The sequence below is a fragment of the Cornus florida genome, unplaced genomic scaffold (assembly GCF_030987335.1).
Source record: "Cornus florida cultivar Cherokee Brave unplaced genomic scaffold, ASM3098733v1 CherokeeBrave_3.0.0_Hap2_Chr07, whole genome shotgun sequence".
Classification (NCBI taxonomy): domain Eukaryota; kingdom Viridiplantae; phylum Streptophyta; class Magnoliopsida; order Cornales; family Cornaceae; genus Cornus; species Cornus florida.
The window spans coordinates 32,436,709-32,457,615 of NW_026775577.1; the positions used below are offsets into that span (position 1 = coordinate 32,436,709).

Sequence of the window (20,907 nt, forward strand, 5' to 3'; positions counted from 1 at the left end):
TCTTTTGTAACAGCCTGAGTATTATTGTTATTCATTCATTTCAATGTATTTGGTGAGCTATGAGAGCTTGTAAGGTCCAAGCAGGGGTGCTTAGGATAGGGGGAGTGCTGTGTTCACATTGTTGTGATCTAGGGTGTATACAGAGTGAGAGAGAACTGTGTGTGTATCTACTTGCATTACAACTAGTAGAGCTTACACTTGCTGAGGCCAGGAATCAAGATTTTTAATCTCTAGTTGAGAGAGATTTTCCTTGTAAAATCACTGAGCACTTGTGGTTGAATGTGTAAGCCTTATACAACATTGAAATTTGACTAAGTATTAAAGAAGAATGGAGGGATGTGTGTTTGAAGAAGGAACCAAGAAGGGGGAGTAGAAGACAAAGAAAGAATGCTTCATCCTGGAAAGGGGAGAGAGAGGTTAGGAGTCTCATTTCCTATGTTAATTATGAAGGCAAGGATGGGATGGTAAGGGAGAGGGGAAGTGAGAGGGGTAGAGGGAGAAGAAATGGGGTGAGGGGCGCCATGGTTTCCTCATGAAGTTCTGAATCATATCTTGTAATATCCATGGTCTCAATGACATGAATAAGAGGAGGGTGGTGAAGTTGGCAGTAAGGAAGTGGGATGCACATATGGTCTGTTTGAAGGAGACAAAGCTTGCCTCAATTTCGGATAGGATGGAGAGGAGTCTTTGGGGTGGGCGTTTTGTTGAGTGGGAATCGTTGGATGCCGTTGGCACTTTGGGGGGTATTCTTGTCACGTGGGATAGGAAATGGGTGTCGAGGGTGGACATTTGGAGGGGGAGGTTCTCTATTTCCTGTGCTTTTATTATGAATGAGGATGGATTTAGGTGGGCTTTCTCCGATGTGTATGGTCTAGTGGATGATGGGGAGAGACACATTCTTTGGCATGAGCTTGACTTTGTGAGGGGGCTATGGGCCCTTCTGTGGTGTGTTGGTGGGGACTTTATGTTGAAAAGTTGGGGTGTGATTAGGGGTGAGGTGAGGGGGAAATTCCAGGAGTTCCATTCTCATGGGCAGTTCAAGAAATCCTTGAATGCTACTTTCATTGCATTGATTCCCAAGAAAGGTGGGGCTACTGATGTAAAGGATTTTAGATATTAATTTGGTGGGGTGTATGTACAAACTTATTTCTAAAGTCCTTACTTCGAGATTGAGGGATGTCTTGGATGGAGTTATCTCAGAATCCCAAAATGCTTTTATCTGTCGTCGTCAGATCCTTGATTTTTCTCTTGTTGCCAGTGAATGTGTTGATTTTAGATTGAGTAGTGGTATTCCAAGAGTTCTTTGCAAGCTTGATATTGAAAAAGCCTTCAACCATGTGAATTGGAGTTTTCTACTGTATATGTTGCCATACTGGAGAGATTGGGTTTTGGGGAGAGATGAAGGAGGTGGATCAAGTTCTATATTTCGTCTATCAGGTTTTCAGTTCTGGTGAATGGGGCCCCATCTAGCTTTTTCTGGAAGTTCTCGAGGTTTAAGACAATGAGACCTCTTTCTCCTTTTCTTGTTCATTATTGTTATGGAGGCTCTCAGCACATTGATGAGGAGGGCCATGGGTTTGGGCTTCATTAGGGGCTTCAGGGTGGGTAGAGATTTGGATCGACCAACGATATTTCTCATTTACTCTTTACAGACGACACTTTGGTTTTGTGTGATGTAGATGTGTCCCAATTGAGATGCTTGAGGTGTGTTTTGGTTTGCTTCCGGGCTATCTCTGGGCTAAAAGTAAATGTGGGAAAGAGTTCCTTAGTCCTGGTGGGGGAGGTGCACGACATTGCTAATCTTGCTGCAGTTCTAGGGTGTAGGGTTTCTCATTTCCCTATTTCTTATTTGGGATTGCCTTTGGGTTCATCATTGAGAAGGGTGAGGGGTTGGGACCTTGTGATTGAGAGGTTTGAAAAGTGGCTTGTCGGGTGGAAGCAATACCTCTCTAAGGGTGGGAAGGGCACCTTTATGAAAAACACGTTGTCAAGTCTTCTTACTTATTTACTCCCTCTCTTTCAGATTCTGGCCTCCGTGGCTGATAGGATCGAGAAACTTTAGCAGAACTTCCTTTGGGGTGGATTTTCGGGGGGGGGGGGGGGGGATGGATTCAAATATCATCTTGTTCGGTGGGACCAGGTGTGTAGGCTTATTCAGTTGGGTAGCTTGGGTATCAAGAGAGTGATCCCTTTTAATAGAACCTTGCTAAGGAAATGGCTGTGGAGGAAGGTCATTTGATGCTGCTATGGGGAGGAGAGGTGGGTGGTGCTCCCAAGTGGTTACATCTTCCGGTGGCATTGGTCTTTAGAAGTTTGATGAATTTTTCTAACATATCAAATTCAGAATTCGAGACGGCAAGAACACTCGGCTTTGGAAGGATTTACGGTGTGGTGAGCGTTCATTGGCTTATTTGTTTCTCAGGCTTCTTAGGATTGCCATTGACAAACATGCTTGGGTAGCTAACTGTTATCGGCTTGATAGTGGGAGGATCACTTGGGATGTGCGTTTTCGGAGGCTATTTCATGATTGGGAATTGGACGATGTTTCTAACTTGCTGGTTACGCTGTATTGACAGAAGCTAGATGAGGGAGGCCCTAATTCCCTTATCTGGGTGCCCTCCTCTAGGGGAATTTTGATGTCCAATCCTTTTTTAGCTGCCTCTTAGGCTTCACAGGGGCTGATTTTCCTTGGAAGACAGTGTGGTGCTCGAAGGCTTCCCTTAAGGTGGCTTTTTTCATTTGGACTGCTACTTGGGGCATGATTCTAACTTTTGATAACCTCAGAAGGAGAAGACAGATTACGGTCAATTGGTGTTGCATGTGTAAGAGTGATGGAGAGTTAGTGGATCATCTTCTTTTGCATTGTCCTGTGGCTCATGACTATTGGAGTTTGATTTTTGGTTTGTTTCGTATATCGTGGGCCATGCCCCAGTCCTTGAGATGTTTGATTGACTTTTGGAGAGGGTATGGTGTGGGGTCACACGCTTGTCATCTTTGGAGGGTGGCTCCCTTCTCTGTTTGGTGGGGGATCCGGAAGGAACGAAATTGTAGATCTTTTGATGGGGAGGAATTTCCCTTAGGAATGTTAAAATACCACATTATTAGTTTTATGTTTTGTTGGGGGATGGGGAGATATTGTACATCTTTCGAGGAATTTGTTGATATTTTGGGTTCCTTGGGTCCTTATGTCCCTCTTTTCTTTAGGCTTTGGCCTCTGTGTATTCTTGGAATGTGTTCCCCTTTTGAATGCTTTTTAATACATTTTTACTTATCAAATATATATATATATATATATGCATCACCAAACACCTAACATGATTTTTATTACTCACATCAAATTTTTTGGTAGCTCTACTGATAAAAGCATTTTTTCCATCAAAACAGCAAAGCCGAACAGGAACTAAAGGGTTCAGTGAAAAGAATATAGTTGTTAAGTAACCAAAAGCTGAGTAGTACAAGGATCACTATGAGTTAAGTTGTATACTAAATAATTGAATTTTCCATAACCTATGAATAATGAGTGTGTTACTTTAAAGTCTACTATGGTTGTAGACAGTGAGTCAAATAGTGATTCAAAATTGATAAGGTTGCCTTGCTCACTTCAAATTTTAGGAGATGTTTTTAAGCAAACATTAAAAATGAAACTAAAAGAGGGAACACTTCTAAATCTAGAAGTAACAAATAATTAAAAGATAAGAAAGGAGTAAACAAAGTGAAATTGAGTGTTGAAATTGTCATGAGAAAGGACACATGTAGGTTGACAACCCTAAAAAGAAAGGAAAAAAGAAGTCTAGAGCTATGCAAGTTGTTGTTTCTGATTCCGATTCTTCCCTTTCCGACTCTTCCAAGTGTAATAATGATAATCCTCATGAAGCTTTTATAGCTATGATCAATGATATGTTTTTCATACTCCTGTAATTAATGATTCTTCTAACTTCTTTACTTCGATTGATATTGACTCTGAAGGACTTAGATCAAGAGATTGGAGAACAAGAAACAACAGAGAACAACCTTTAAAAACCTTTCAAGAACTATTTTAGGAGATAACTAATCAATGTTTAAAAGGCTTACAAGAAGCTTGGTGAGAAGACGACAACTGCACACGCACACAGACAGTGTCATTGAGACAGATTAAAGAAGACAATGAGAAAGCAAATCTTCTTGGGAAGGTGACATTTCTAAAAATAAGAGGTAACTCAAGTGGTTCCTCATCCAAAATACTTGTTGTTAGAATTAATTGTCCAAAAAAAAAATTTGTTGGAATTTGAACTGAAGAAATTACAAGAGAAAATTTATAATTTTGCTGAAGTAACAAACTTGATAAGCTTTTTTCATTTAGGTAAGTCTATAGGTCAGAAGACTGGGTTGTGGAAACATTTCTAAGTCAAAAATTGTTTATTCCCCATAACACTATAATACAACTACTTACAATATGACACAAACATTGTAAATCCTAACAAATCAATACATGAACACAACAAATAATTCAAATATGTTTTCATGAATTAATATAATATGGTTTTTATTGATTGATGGGGGGACCGCTTAGGCATTAAGAGCTGATTTGAGGGTGCATTGGGATGGGACGAAAATGGGTACTGTTGAGCCTTATTTGCTGACTACAAAGAGTTCTGAATAGGGCAGAGTTATGTGTACTTCAGATGGCTGGGATCCAAAAGGTGGGGCTCTATTCTTTGATAATGCTTTACCTGTGGTAGAATGTTCCTCTGAACTGGACATCCCACCACCAGTATGGGAGAATAGGGACACAATTGGAATTGATAGTCCATTGGCAGTAATTAGAGATGTGCAAAGGGCTGCTAATTTGGATGGCAGTGATAAGGAATGGTTTATGGAGTGTATACGAGGGACAAGTAATTTGCTGGGACTATCATGTGCTGGGGAGGAGAAGCAAACTCATGATATGTTTCAAGTGGTTTAGGATGAGTGGGAAATGGTGAAGACTATGAAGAGCCCTGGGTGGAACGGGGGAGAGAGCGGAAAAGTCTGTTTTCCAATGTCAACTATTGATGTGTGTCGTGGGCAACAAGCTAAAACATGTTAAAGAGTGGCCAAGTTTGAATTTGTAAAGTGCCACTACTACCTCTAACTACTAATATAGCTAGGGTGAGTAGGGATATCCCAAGGGAAAGGAAGCAATATTGATATGGAAACAACGTTGGACTAGTACGTCGAGTGATCAAAGATGTTTTGATTGGTTAATTAAACTACAAACTAAGCTACACAAATTTAATATAAAACAATTAAAGTAAATAAAAGGGCAGAGAATAAGAGAGAGGGATCTTGGGACTTAGAGGTCACCACTAAACATTACCTTTCTAGACACTTAATGTGTAATGAATGAGGGGAAATGTATGTTGCAATACTAGTGTATGTGATTGACTGAATCAACAAGCATAGATGACTAACTAAGTATACATTGTCTAAACAACCTAATGAATAGGACAATATATCAAACTAAGCCATTATTCCTTCCTTTAAGCTCACAATCAAAACACATTAATAAGTTAGAGAATTATACTACTTGCATTCATAAGCATGAAACATCAAACAACAAGCATGGATTGTCTTCCCATCTAAGAAAGTAAACTATACTACAACTAAGCTAGGGACATGAAAATTAAACTAATTAAACTAAGGTAGGGGCACAATCCATCAAGAAATGAGTATGAACTATAAAACAAACCACAAGAGTATTCCATTAAAGCACCATGCCTTGACAATCTCTAGATTCATAGCATCAACACACATAGACATGCATCCATAACACAAAACCTAGAGATAAACACATGAACATCTATTCTAGCATACATAGACATATGAATAAAATGAAATGATCAATTGGAAGCATTAAACCACATAAATCATTGTACAAACATGATTCATATATAAATCAAGTATCAAGACAAGAATTACAACACAAATCCCCTCAAAATACAAACCATCAAGATCTAGAAGGCATGCTTAGGGCTAACTCTAGCCCCAAGAAGATGTTTAGCCACTCATTGATGTAGTCATCCAACCCTCAAGGGCTATCTCTATGGTAGGAATGATCTTCTTCTTGATGGAAACCCTAGATGAATGGAAGAACTCCCAAATGGTGTGTATCTCTCTAATCTCTAGACTCCTCCAACCTCTCTTTCCAACTTCTACATGATTTTTCAAGATTGTGTATGTGTTTCCTTGTAAAAATGGCTCAAAATCCTTATATAGGTAGCTCAAGTGTCACACCTAATGGTTAGACCTTGTGCACTAGGGCCCCTTTAATGATTGCACCACGAGTCATCTTTTAATTAGCTGGACTTTGTTTTTTTTCGCACTTGAAGGGGTTCGATCGATCGAAGTGTGGTGAGATCAATTGAAACAAGGTGATGCCTTTTGGAATACTGACAGATCTGAGATATTTTTGAGATATTTTGGGAAAAAGACAAAAATGGTAGGTGGGGATAAGATCAAAGAAGTTCAATCGATCTAAAGAATGTTGGATCCATCGAAGATGGAAATTCTTGAGGATAAGGACATGAGGCTCGATCCATCTTGGCATGCCTGGATCAATCATTGTGAGATCGATTAAAGATTTGTCTGATCGATCGAAACTTGCTGTTTTCCACCACTTTGCTTCCACTTTGCTCCTTTCTTCTATTCAGCTTGAGATTGTTTCTTTTATACTTTAATTAGGCTAAATTAACTTATTTTGGGGATAAGTGCCTGAAAAGGGGAATAACATGAAATTGGACTAAAACGGGAAATAAAATAGGATAAAGTCCTAGAATACCCAAGCTTAAGGGGTTTAAATACACACTTTTCAGCGCTCATCACACCCCCAAACTTAAATATTGTTAGTCCCTAGCAATGAACTATGAAGTAAAGGAATGAAATGAACAACTATACAACTATAAACTAGAAAGTAATAAATGGATAACGCCACTGTTGTAGGGAACACAATTGCATTTAGCACATGCAACAAGCCTTTTAAACCCCTAGGTTACCCCTAGTGGATGAGTGAAGTCTCGTAAGGGTTTCTAGAAATGATACCCATAAACATTAAGCTCTTTCTCACTAAAGAGGCACCAATATTCCAAAGAAGCATTGGGAGAAAACTACATCAAGTATGCAATTTTTTAACTATTTCCAAGCAATCTCCTAAAATTTCAATATCAAGCAAACAAATATGGTCCTCCACACATCAAGAAAATGATCATTTAAATCAAAACAACTCTAGAATTCTTTTTGAGTGGACCGGCATCAAATATGTTTCTATCTAAGCCAACTAAAAAAATGATCACATCTTTATCCTCAAACTAGCACACAAATCTAGTACCGATCATCAAGACAAAGAGTGAACCTTTTATTAAATCTTTATTCAACTAGGTGCACTTATTTTTTTCACTCGATATATATATATATTTTTTCTAATCCTAAGGATCAAAGATGGAAGCATAGTGCAATATGTTGATCTATTAAGCTTTCTAGTGATCCATGAGGTTGAGCATTAGGTCAATGACTCCCAAACCGGACGGCTTTAGGGCACTAGGTGTTTAAACACCCCTAAGGACTTACAAGCTCAAATCAACTAGGCTACAAATCAAAATAACCTCCATCTAATCATTTCCCACTTCTCACATTTGGGAGAAGTCCTCACTTTTTTATTTGCTTTTGCAACAACCATTTTTTTTTTTTATTATTATTCTTTTTTTGTAGAATTATTAACCTAGAGTTTGGGCCCTCCACCTTTCGGTGCGAGAAATTCAGTACTTGATGAGGCTAGAATCTCGGCTACTCAATGAAATGGGTTTGTTATCCACCTTTATCAATAATGAAAGCTTTCAATGCACTACTAGCTCAATTGGGATATAACCAAATCAATAATCAACAAAGCATGTACCCCACAAATGAATGTTAGTGTGCACCTGTACTAGTGTAGAATCCTAGAGTGAATCTTCAAACAATCACAAAATCATGATGACGTGGACTACAAGTGCAAGCATGATATCAATCTTTCGAAAAATTTACTCCTAATTGGCATCCACAAGGCATACAAGGAGTATTGGACTCTCAAGTGAAGCAATTTTTAAATTTTAAACAATATAGTCCTCAAAAGATTAAAATCATAGCTAATCATGGACCAATCATAGAAAATCCCTCAAATACACAAGTCATGCTTAAAATTTTGAATTGGAAATAAACACTGCAAAGAATACCCATTACCCCTGAACTTAAATGGCACAATGTCCTTAATGTGCAAAGAGAACAAAAGGAAAGAGTATACTAGTGCAGCTATGGCAAAGAATGACCGAGACACAAGTATCCGAAGTGGGTGGTACAACCCCCCAAACTTGGGATTGACTGTGGTCCTGAAAAGATGGCACTGGGATAAAACCTCATTAGATAAGAAAGGGGATAATAACAGTACACAGTGGACATGCAAGTGTAAATGGGATAATAAATGAACTAAGGAGAGAGGAATAAGGGTAGTCCTAAAAAATTTGGGCAGCACTCTCTCACTAAAGTCATTGGGATACACCTGATAATGGAGACAATCATAGATAGATATATCAATATAATAACCTGACATCCAAAAATATCATGCATAAAATAGAGAAAATAAAATAGTATATGGTACAACACAGCATCGGGCCAGCAGACTGGCCACAAAAATATAGTAACAATATCAAAGTAGCAATCAAATAACACAGATATATAATAAGGAGAGAGGGATAGTGATGAGCACTGAAAAGTGCGCATTTAAACCCGTTAAGCTTAACCATTCTAGTACCTTTATCTATCTTACTTTGCCGCTTTAGACTTATTACGTGTTATTTATATTTTCAGGCACTAATCCCAAAATTGAGCTAACTCAGCCAAATAAGAGCTTAATTGAAGCAATCCTGAGATAAACCAAAGGAGGGAGCAAAGTGGAGAAAGAAAGGAGCAAAAAGGAATCAAAGTTGTGCAGCTGAAAAGTTTGATCGATCCAACTTAGAGTTCGATCGATCGAACATCTATGATCGATCACAGTACTTCTCGATAGATCCAACCTTGGCCTTTGCTGAAATTCCAAGTTCGATCGATCCAATATCACCTTCGATCGATCGAACCCTATTTTGTCCTATTCAAATGATTGATCTTATCCACAACTGTACGCCTACCAACCACTTTTGTCCTTTTCCCCATAAATATCTTCGAAATATCTCAGCCTTGTCCTTATCCGGAAGAGTCAGACCACTTCGATCGATCCAAGATGCAGTTCGATCGATCCAAGTTAAGGTTCGATCGATCGAACTTCCTCCAGCGAGAAAAAGTTAAAGTCCAGCTCATTTATTCCGTCCTTCATCCAATCATTGGAGAATATGCCTTGCACGACCACAGCTCATCATAGGGTGTATTTGACCTACCTATACAAGGAATATGATACACTTTTTGGAGGGGTCTCTAGAGTCTCTTGTCACACATTGAAAATCACCTTGGAGGCTATTCTTGGAGAGGAAGAAGGGAGGAAGCTAGAGCAACCTTTGGAGGAGACCTTCATCATCAAGGAGCAGATTTTCACCATGGATTTAGCCCTTGAGGGTTGGAGCTTCATCATCATGAGTGGCTAGACATCCTCTTGGGGCTAGAGTTAGCCCCAAACATGCCTTCTTTACCTAATCTTGTGTAATTTTGAGGGATTTGTGTTGTAATGCATATTTTGACTCTTGAACTTATGAAGATCTTGATTATTCATTGAGTTCTATGGACTAATGCTTCTAATTGATCATTTTCTCTATCTATATGTCTATGTATGCTAGAGTAGATGCTCACCTCTAGATTTAATGTTATTGATGCATGTCTATGTGTATTAATGCCTTTAATCTTGAGATTGTCAAAATATGAAGTTCTTAATGTAATGTTCTTGTTATGTCTCTAGATGGTTCATACTTATTCCTTGATGGATTGTGCTTCTCTTTTAAGTAGTGTAGTGTTAGTTGGGGAAACAATTTATCCTTGTTCTTTGATGTTCCATGCTTTTGAATGCAAGAAGCATATGCTCTAATATTGTGGTGTAATGGAATTTTGAGCTTAATGAAGGATTAATGACTAGTTATGATATGTTGTATCTTTCACATGTGTTTAGACAATTTATTCCTCTCCCAATAGATATTTTGTACCTCTCACATGATGTTTAGATAATGCATGTTTAACTAAATCATCCTTATGGATCGCTTGGACTATGAGCTTAATGAAAGGGTCAATGACTTGAATTGTTATTTTGTTACCTTCACATGATGTTTAGACAATATATTCCTCTACCAATAGATGTATTGTGGCCTTACACATGTTGATTGAGACAATATGCACTTGTTGAGTCACCCTTACCAATTGAATGTCTTTTACACACACAACATTGTTGCAATACATTCATTTCCCTCATTAGTCACTTGATTATGGTTTGGAATAGTATTGTTTGGTGGTGATCTCTACACCCCAAGACCTTTCCTTCTTACTTACTCTCTATCTTTTTGCATTGCTTTATTATAGTTTAGCTCATGTAGTATAATCAACCAATCAATTAACAATTGTGTGATCATTCGACCCACTAACCCTAATTACCATAGTTTCACAATTCGATACACCATCAAATCCCTTGGGACGATCCCTACTCGCCCTATATATATTTTATATAGAGAAAGGTAGTAGTGGCTTTCTATAAATGTAAAACTTGGCCACCTCTTAAATTCTCACACAACTCCTCAAGCTTGACTTGGTATCGCGACCCTTGTAAAAGAGGACCGGTCAGTTTTTGGCGCCGTTGCCGGGGATTTTAAATTGGCAACGTCGAATTATGAAATTCAATTAGGATTAGTACTCTTTTGATCGTGTCTTTACTTTCTTTTTATTTTCTGTTTTTGATTACTTATGAAGTTTGTTCTTCCTTAACAAGGTGCATTGAGCAAGGAACTAGCAAAGAACTTCAAAGCTAAGGAGCAAAGCAAGCAAAAAAAAAAAAAAAAAAAAAAAAAATGATAAAAATGAAGAGTTTTTGCTAAGCTAAGCTTTTAAATTTGGAGTTGAAGTGCTAAAGGACCATTGTGAGACCTTCTTACTCAATCTCCTTAGTTAAATCGGGGGCCCACGTGGTGGCATTGCATATCATTGAAAGCATGGGAGTATGGGAATTATTGTATATAGAGGAAGTTGTTGATATTTGACTTGTTGTGGAAGAGAAGTGTTTATTTGATTGCTTTGTTGTGATTTGTAGTCTTTACTTGATCATTCACTCTAGGCATTCACATGGAAAACCTAGAGGGTAATCTTGGCTACCTAGACCCGCATTTCATGCAAAACCTCCATCCCGATCAATACGGTCTCGGAGCTCAAGCTCCAATGCCTCCAATGGTACTTCATGACTATTATGATCTCCATGCATACCATGCACCTTTTTGTATCATGTTGCCTAATTTCGAGACAAATCAATATGAAATCAAGCCCGAAACTATTCAATTGTGTCCACTTTTCTATGGTCTAAATGATGAGGAGCCTTATAAGCATCTAAATGAATTCTTTGAAATATGTTCCACCATTAGATACATGAATGTTCCGGAGGAAGTGATTAGACTACTCCTTTTCCCTTTCATACTCAAAAGCAAGGCAAAGCATTGGTTCAATACTTTGGAAGCAAATTCTATAACTTCTTGGATGCAAATGCAAAATGAATTTTTAAAAAAGTTTTATCCCATGAGTTTGACCAATGCTATGCGTACTTCAATTAGAACTTTTTCTCAAAAAGAAGGGGAGTTATTACATGAGGCTTAGGAAAGATTGAATGACTTGCTAGGGAAATGCCCACATCATGGCATTCCAAAATGGCAAGTGGTTCAATCCTTCTATGAGAGCCTATCCGACATTCATAAAGACATTGTTGATACATCATGTGGAGGATCATATTTTGGGAAACATGAGGATGACATTTGGAAACTCTTTGAGAACATGAGCGAAAAATCTTTACAAAAATTTTATACTTCTCAAATTGATCATAAAAGAAAAGAGAAGAAGAAAAATTCTCAAGTTTGTCAAATAGAGAGTTCAATGGGAATTGTAGCCGAGATTAAAACTCTTTCTCAAAAGTTTGACCAATTCTTGTTAAATAAAAAACCGGCTAACAATTCATATCCTCATCATCATACCTCTCAAATGTATGAGCCTTGTATGACATGTTCAAGTGTTTTGCACACTACTTTTGATTGTCCCCACGGACATGTTTATAATGAACACTATGAACAAGTCAATGTTACATTTGCTCATCCCTATTCCAATGCTTATGTTCCAAGGTGGAATGAACATCCAAATTCTTTTCAAGCTCAGAATTTTCAAAACAAGTACATTCCACCTCACAAGAGAAATGACAGTTTTCAAGGGTTCACTCCTTCATATCATCAAAGAATGAATAATTCTTCACATCCTCAAATGTATGAATTCCAAACGGAGCATCATTCTCCTCATGCACTTCATAATAATTCTATATTTGAAGATAAGGTTTTAATGGCTTTGGATAGCCTAGAGAAGAACACAAATTTGTTGCATTCACACTCTCAATCTATATCAAAGCTAGAGTCCCAAATCGGGATCATAGCTAATGCATTGAATGCAAGGGAAGTGGGTAAGTTACCTAGTCAACCCGAGAGGAACCCAAAAGCTCAATTTTGTGTGGAGGCAAACTCTACATTGAAGAATGCCTCACAAGTTCAAACACAAGCAATCACTACTTTGAGAAGTGGTAAGCAAGTTGACAATAAGGTTGAGTTGCCAAAGGAGGATAATGAATCGGTGCAACCAAATGTTGTCACTCATCAAAATTCCAATTCCATACCTATCTCTTTGGATGAGAATGTTCCAAATTGGAATACTCAATCTTCATCATCTTCTCAAGTGCCAAAATGTCATGAGCCAAAAGCTCCTTTCCCTTATGCTTTGAGAGAAACCTCACCTCAAGAGAGGCAAGATGGGAAAATACTTGACATGATGGATGTTTTCAAGCAAGTGAACATAAATCTTCCCCTTTTAGATGCAATTAGGCAAATGCCGCCTTATGCCAAATTCTTGAAAGATCTTTGCACACAAAAGAGGAGGAACAAAGGACAAGGTCCTAAGAAAGTGTTCATCACGGACCAAGTGAGTTCCATTCTTCAACAAAATACTCCACTCAAATGCAAAGGCCCCGGTGCTCCAACCATTTCATGTGTAATTGGAAATCACGAGATCCGTAGAGCTCTTCTTGACTTAGGTTCAAGTGTTAACCTGATTCCTTATTCTGTGTATGTCCAATTGGGGTTAAATGAGTTAAAGCCAACCTCGGTGGTGCTTCAAATGGCCGATAGATCCGTCAAAACACCTAGGGGTATGGTTGAGGACATCCTTGTCAAAGTAGATAAATTCTACTTTCCGGTTGATTTTGTAGTGTTAGACACCGAACCGGTTGCTAATCCCACTACCCAAATCCCAATCATCTTGGGAAGACCATTCCTTGCCACTGCCAATGCCACTATCAATTGTAGGTCCGGAATCATGGATCTTTCTTTTGGCAACATGTTAGTCAAACTCAATGTTTTCAATGCAAGTCGACATCCCATAGATGAAGATGAGTGTTATGTTATTGATGTGTTAGATGAGGTTGTTGAGGAATCAATTCCCACAATGATCATGAAACAACCGCTTGAGGATGATCTCTCATCTCTTTTATCCGATGATCCTCTTGCCTCATGTCTTCTTGAAATGTATGAGAGTTGTGGGTTTAATAATGAAAATTCAATCAATGAAGTAAGCAATATAATGGAATCCGTAGCAAGTTTGAATTGTCCACCATGGAAAACTCCAATTGAGCCTCTTCCTTCACTTTCTAGTACTCCTCCGGTTCCATCTTTGGTATCTCCACCAACTCTTGAGCTAAAAACTTTGCCTTTTAATCTTAAGTATGCATTTCTAGGTCCTCACGACACTCTTCTGGTTATCATCTTTTCAAGCCTAGATGAGGACCAAGAAAATGCTCTACTTAATGTACTTAAAGAAAACAAAGAAGCTATAGGGTGGAGTGTGGCGGACCTTAAGGGAATTGATCCTTCCATTTGTATGCATCCTATACTCATGGAAGAGGATACAAAACCCTTTAGGGATGCCCAAAGGAGATTGAATCCTAACATGAAATAGGTAGTTAAGAAAGAAGTAGTGAAACTTTTGGATGCCGGAATCATCTACCCAATCTCCGATAGCAAATGGGTGAGTCCTACACAAGTAGTTCCCAAAAAGTCAGGAATTACTGTGGTTGAAAATGCGAAAGGTGAGGAAATCTCTAAGCGCACCGCCAACTCATGGCGTGTGTGTATTGATTACCGAAAATTGAATGCCGCCACTAGAAAGGATCATTTCCCTTTACCCTTCATTGATCAAATCTTAGAGAGATTGGCGGGGCAACAGTACTATTGCTTCCTAGATGGATATTCCGGTTACAACCAAGTGGCCCTTGACCCATTAGACCAAGAGAAAACCACTTTTACATGTCCATTTGGCACATTTGCTTATAGACGGATGCCTTTTGGTTTGTGCAATGCTCCTGCTACATTCCAAAGGTGTATGATGTCTATCTTTTCGGATATGGTGGAAGAGTATCTTGAGGTCTTCATGGATGATTTTTCTATTTTTGGGTCTTCCTTTGATGCTTGCCTCAAAAATTTGGACTTAGTGCTTAAAAGATGCCGTGAAACAAACCTTGTTTTTAGTTGGGAAAAAAGCCATTTCATGGTTCAAGAGGGAATTGTTTTGGGTCACGTCATATCTAGAAGAGGAATTGAGGTAGATAAGGTGAAAGTTGAACTCATCTTTGAACTACCCCCACCTTCAATGGTGAGGGAAGTTCGCTCTTTTCTAGGTCATGCCGGCTTCTATCGCCGCTTCATCAAGGACTTTAGCAAAATCGCTAGACCTTTGTGCAATCTTCTTGCCAAGGATACTCCTTTCGTCTTTGATCAAGCATGCCTAGACGCCTTTCATAAATTGCGCACTTCATTGTCATCTGCTCCTATCATGCAACCTCCTAATTGGTCTTTGCCCTTTGAAATTATGTGTGATGCTTCTGACTATGCCATGGGGGCATTTTTGGGCCAACGAGTAGGTAAGCTCCCTTGTGCCATATACTATGCAAGCAAAACCTTCTCAGGAGCTCAATTGAATTACTCCACTACCGAGAAGGAATTACTTGCTGTAGTATATGCTCTTGATAAGTTCCGCTCTTATTTGCTAGGATCTAAGGTTGTTGTTTACTCTGATCATGCTGCATTGAGACATCTTTTAACAAAGAGGGAAACAAAACCTAGATTAATTAGATGGATTTTACTCCTCCAGGAATTCAATTTTGAAATCAAGGACAAAAGGGCACCGAAAATGTGGTTGCTGATCATCTTTCTAGATTACAAATAGAGCCTTTCCCTAGTCCTCCAATTCATGATTCCTTCCCGGATGAACAACTTTTTCAAGTCTCAAATGGAATAATGCCTTGGTTTGCTGATATTGTGAATTATTTGGCAATAGGCAAGCTTCCAACCTCTTGGTCAAAGAACGACAAAAATCGTTTCTTTGCCAACATCCGGAATTACTATTGGGAAGACCCTGTTTTATACTGCTATTGTCCCGATCAAATTGTGAGAAGATGCATTCCGGCGAGTGAAATCCCAAGTGTCCTAGTTTTTTGCCACACACTTGCATATGGTGGGCATTTTAGTGCAAAGAAGACCGCCCTAAAGGTTCTTCAAAGTGGGCTCTTTTGGCCCACTATTCATAGAGATGCCTACAACTTTTGCAAGTTGTGTGAGAGGTGTCAAAAGATGGGAACAATGTCTAAAAGAGATATGATGCCATTAACCAATATATTAGTTGTTGAAATTTTTGATATTTGGGGCATTGATTTCATGGGTCCATTTCCTATGTCATATGGTTATCAATACATTCTTCTTGCCGTTGATTATGTTTCTAAGTGGGTTGAGGCTTGTGCTACCAAAACGAATGATCACTCCGTGGTCATTCAATTCATTAAATCCAATATCTTTGCTCGTTTTGGTATGCCAAGGGCTATGATAAGTGATGGAGGAAAGCATTTTTGCAATCAATTCTTTAGACAATTATTTCTTAAGTACTCCGTCACTCACAAAGTAGCCACTCCCTACCATCCTCAAACAAGTGGACAAGTTGAAGTGTCTAACCGGGAAATTAAGCATATCCTTGAGAAAACGGTTAACACCACCCGGAAAGATTGGTCAAGAAAGCTAAATGATGCTTTGTGGGCTTACCGGACGGCATATAAGACTCCCATTGGCATGTCCCCTTATAGAATTGTTTATGGGAAGCCTTGCCATCTTCCAGTTGAGCTAGAACACAAAGCCTTTTGGGCAGTTAAAAAGCTCAATTTTGACCTAGCCAAAGCTGGAGAGAATAGGCTACTTCAATTGAGTGAATTGGAAGAGCTAAGGCACGATGCTTATGATAATGCCAAGCTCTACAAAGAAAGAACCAAAGCCTTCCATGATAAGCATATTGTGAAGAAGTCCTTAGAACCTGGTCAAAAAGCTTGGCTTTTCAACTCTAGGTTAAAACTCTTTCCCGGCAAATTGAGAACCAAGTGGGAAGGTCCCTATGAAATTATCTCGGTTGCACCTCATGGAGCGATAGAGATACAAGACTTGAAGAAGGGGAACATCTTCAAGGTGAATGGGCAAAGATTGAAACCATACATAGAGGGTCAAGTCTTTCAAAGACATCTAGAGGCTGTAAATCTTATTGACCCGGTGTATGAACATATTGATGAAGATTTTGATAAGAACTTAAAAACATCTTTTGAGTTAAATCCAACAAGTTCTTCCAAGACCCATTTGTTGGGTGGAACTCAAAACATCTCTCATCCCAAAAAGGAGGGGATGCATTGCAAGATCTTTGATCCGGGTTAAAAGAACCCTAGGGTCTTGCTAGAGACGTTAAAGACTAGCACCGAAATTCGTAGGATGTCAAAACCCTATTCCTCCCTCATTTTTATCTTGCATTTTGATTCTTGCGAAGTCTAGATACTGTTTTTGTGGTTCATATACATTAGAAGGAACTGAGTAAGGGATTGCATGAGCATTCAAGTCATTTTGAGCATTTAGGCATAATTTCGATCAATCCAAGTTTTGGTTCGATCGATCGAACATTGGTTCGATCGATCCAACTATGGACTCGATCGATCCAGCTCTCATTTTGTACCCAACACTTAGAAAAATTTTGAACCTACATCCAAATTCCAAAATGCATGCTCTCGGGATCTCCAAATTTTCAAAAGTTCGATCGATGGTAAACCATTTCGATCGATCCAACATGTGGTTCGATCGATCATGAGTCCCAACACTTAGAAAAATTTTGGACCTGCATCCAAATTCCAAAATGCATGCTCTCGGGACTTTTCAAAATTTTTCATGTTCGATCGATCGAATTCCAAGTTCGATCGATCCAAGGTTCCAACACGTGTCAACTCTTGAACCCTTAAACTTGTATATTCTTTATCCTCTTCGATCGATCGAAATCTTTCTTCGATCGATCGAAATTTGCATCTCATTAATTTAATTTCCTTTGATCATTCATTGAAAAAAAAAAAAAAAAAAAGAAGTTGGGAGAGCAAATAGTTCGATCGATCCAAGTTCGGATTCGATCGATCGAACTATTTGAGGATTTTAAAATGCCGTAGCAGCCATGCGAGCCGACATCACTGCCCACCGAGCTGAGTTCACCTCTTTCAGGGTGGATGTCATGGCTTGCTTTGCCGATCTCTCCAGCCGACTCCCTGCACCTGCACCTCCAGCTACTGCAGATCTTCACGATCAGGCCTCCTGAGACTCCACTTCCAGTTGTTCTATGCTTTCATTTCTTTTATTCTGGATCTGTATTATACTGTCACTGTTATTGTATTATACTTTGCGGCCGGTCTGTCGGCTTTATTATTTTATTGATGTACCTGCACTTTATATTATTTATATATTGCTTTTTGATTATGGATGTCTCTTAGTATCTCATATTTGTATGTTTGACTCCATCAGGTACACCACAGTGACTTCAGTAAGAGAGTGCTGCCCAATTTTTCAGAACCACTCTTACACCTCTCTCTCTATTCTCTATTTATCCCATTTTACACTTGCATGTCCACTGTGCACTGATTATCTTATCTTGTTATCTAATGAGTTTATCCGAGTGCAAACTTTTCAGGACCACAGTTTATCCCAAGTTTGGGGGGGCCATGCCACCCACTTTGGATATTTCTATCCCGATCATTCATGTCTAAAGCACTGGTATACTCTTTCCTTTGTTCTCTTCACACATTGAGGACAATGCGCAGTTTAAGTTTGGGGGTATTGGTGTATGTTTCAGTGTTACTTTAAAATTCAAATTTTGAGCATGTCTTGTGTATTTGAGGGATATTTTTATACTTGGTCCATTTCTAGCTTTGATTTTGATCTTTTGAGGACTATATTGCTTAAAATTTAAAAATTGCTTGACTTGAGAGTCCAATACTCCTTGTATGCCTTAAGGATGCCATTTAGGAGTAAATTTTTCAAAAGATTGATATCTTGCTTGCATTTGTGGTCCACATCATCCTAAATTTGTGATTGTTTTGAGATTCATTCTAGGATTCTACACTAGCATCGGTGCACACTAGCATTCATTTGTGGGGTACATGCTTTGTTGATTATTGAATTGGTTATATCCCAATTGGGCTAGTAGTGCATTGAAAGCTTTCATTCTTGATAAAGGTGGATAACAACCCCTTTTCATTGAGTAGCTGGGATTCTTGCCTCATTAAGTAGTGAACTTCTCGCGCCGAAAGGTGGAGGGCCCAAACTCTAGGTTAATAATTGAATTCAAAAAAAAAAAAAAAAAAAAAAAAAAAGGCAAAACAAAGGAGAAAAAGTTGCAAAAGTAATAAAAGTGAGGACTTCCCCCAAAAGGTGAGAAGTAGGAAATGATTAGATTGTTGTTGTCTTGATTTGTAGCCTAGTTGATTTGAGTCTGTAAGTCCGTAGGGGTGTCTTAACACCTAATGCCCTAAAGCCATCTGGTTTGGGAGTCATTGACCTAAAGCTCGCTACATAAATCTTCTAGAAAGCTTAAGAGATCAACACATTGCACAATATTTCCATCTTTGATCCTCAATAAAAAAAAAAAAAAAAAATAGAGTGAAAAGAATAAGCGCACCTAGAAGAATAAAGCTTTAATAAAAGGTCCACTCTCTTATCTTGATGATCGGGACTAGATTTGTATGCTAGTTTGAGGGTAAGGATGTGATTAATTCCTTAGTTGGCTAAGATAGTAACACACTTGATGCCGGACCTCTCACATGGATTCTAGACTTGTTTCGATTTTCATGATTATTTTCTCGATATGTGGAGGACCATACTTGCTTGCTTGATATTGAAATTTTGGGAGATTGCTTAGAAATGGTTGAAAAATTGCATACTTGAGGTAGTTTTCTCCCAATGCTTGTTTGCAATATTGGTGCCTCTTTTGAAAGAATGAGCTTAATGTTTGTGGGTACCATTTCTGGAAACCCTCACGAGACTTTACTCGTCCACTAGGGGTAACCTAGGGATTTAAAAGGCTTGTTGCATATGCTAAATGCAATCGTGTTCCCTACGAAAATGGTGTTATCATTTTACTTGTTTTCCAGTTTATACTTGTTTAGTTGTTCATTTCATTCCTTTACTTCTTAGTTCATTGCTAGGGACTAGCAATATTTAAGTTTGGGGGTGTGATGAGCACTGAAAAGTGCGCATTTAAACCCGTTAAGCTTAAGCATTCTAGTACCTTTATCTATCTTACTTTGCCGCTTTAGACTTATTACGTGTTATTTATATTTTCAGGCACTAATCCCAAAATTGAGCTAACTCAGCCAAATAAGAGCTTAATTGAAGCAATCCTGAGATAAACAAAAGGAGGGAGTAAAGTGGAGAAAGAAAGGAGCAAAAAGGAATCAAAGTTGTGCAGCTGAAAAGTTCGATCGATCCAACTTAGAGTTCGATCGATCGAACATTTATGATCGATCACAGTACTTCTCGATAGATCCAACCTTGGCCTTTGCTGAAATTCCAAGTTCGATCAATCCAACATCACCTTCGATCGATCGAACCCTATTTTGTCCTATTCAAATGATTGATCTTATCCACAGCTGTACGCCTACCAACCACTTTTGTCCTTTTCCCCATAAATATCTTCGAAATATCTCAGCCTTGTCCTTATCCGGAAGAGTCAGACCACTTCGATCGATCCAAGATGCAGTTCGATCAATCCAAGTTAAGGTTCGATCGATTGAACTTCCTCCAGCGAGAAAAAGTTAAAGTCCAGCTCATTTATTCCGTCCTTCATCCAATCATTGGAGAATATGCCTTGCACGACCACAGCTCATCATAGGGTGTATTTGATCTACCTATATAAGGAATATGATACACTTTTTGGAGGGGTCTCTAGAGTCTCTTGTCACACATTGAAAATCACCTTGGAGGTTATTCTTGGAGAGGAAGAAGGGAGGAAGCTAGAGCAACCTTTGGAGGAGACCTTCATCATCAAGGAGCATATTTTCACCATGGATTTAGCCCTTGAGGGTTGGAGCTTCATCATCATGAGTGGCTAGACATCCTCTTGGGGCTAGAGTTAGCCCCAAACATGCCTTCTTTACCTAATCTTGTGTAATTTTGAGGGATTTGTGTTGTAATGCATATTTTGACTCTTGAACTTATGAAGATCTTGATTATTCATTGAGTTCTATGGACTAATGCTTCTAATTGATCATTTTCTCTATCTATATGTCTATGTATGCTAGAGTAGATGCTCACCTCTAGATTTAAT

General features: G+C 38.7%; 1 protein-coding gene across 1 annotated transcript; it reads left to right on the top strand.

Annotated features, from left to right (window-relative positions):
- The first annotated feature begins 1,133 nt into the window (after positions 1 to 1,133).
- On the top strand, positions 1,134 to 2,573 carry LOC132316541 (uncharacterized). The gene is made up of 3 exons (XM_059815017.1): positions 1,134 to 1,437; positions 1,680 to 1,911; positions 2,345 to 2,573. Exons 1-3 carry the CDS (start codon positions 1,134 to 1,136, stop codon positions 2,571 to 2,573), a joined length of 765 nt encoding a protein of 254 aa, XP_059671000.1.
- Positions 2,574 to 20,907: the final 18,334 nt, after the last annotated feature.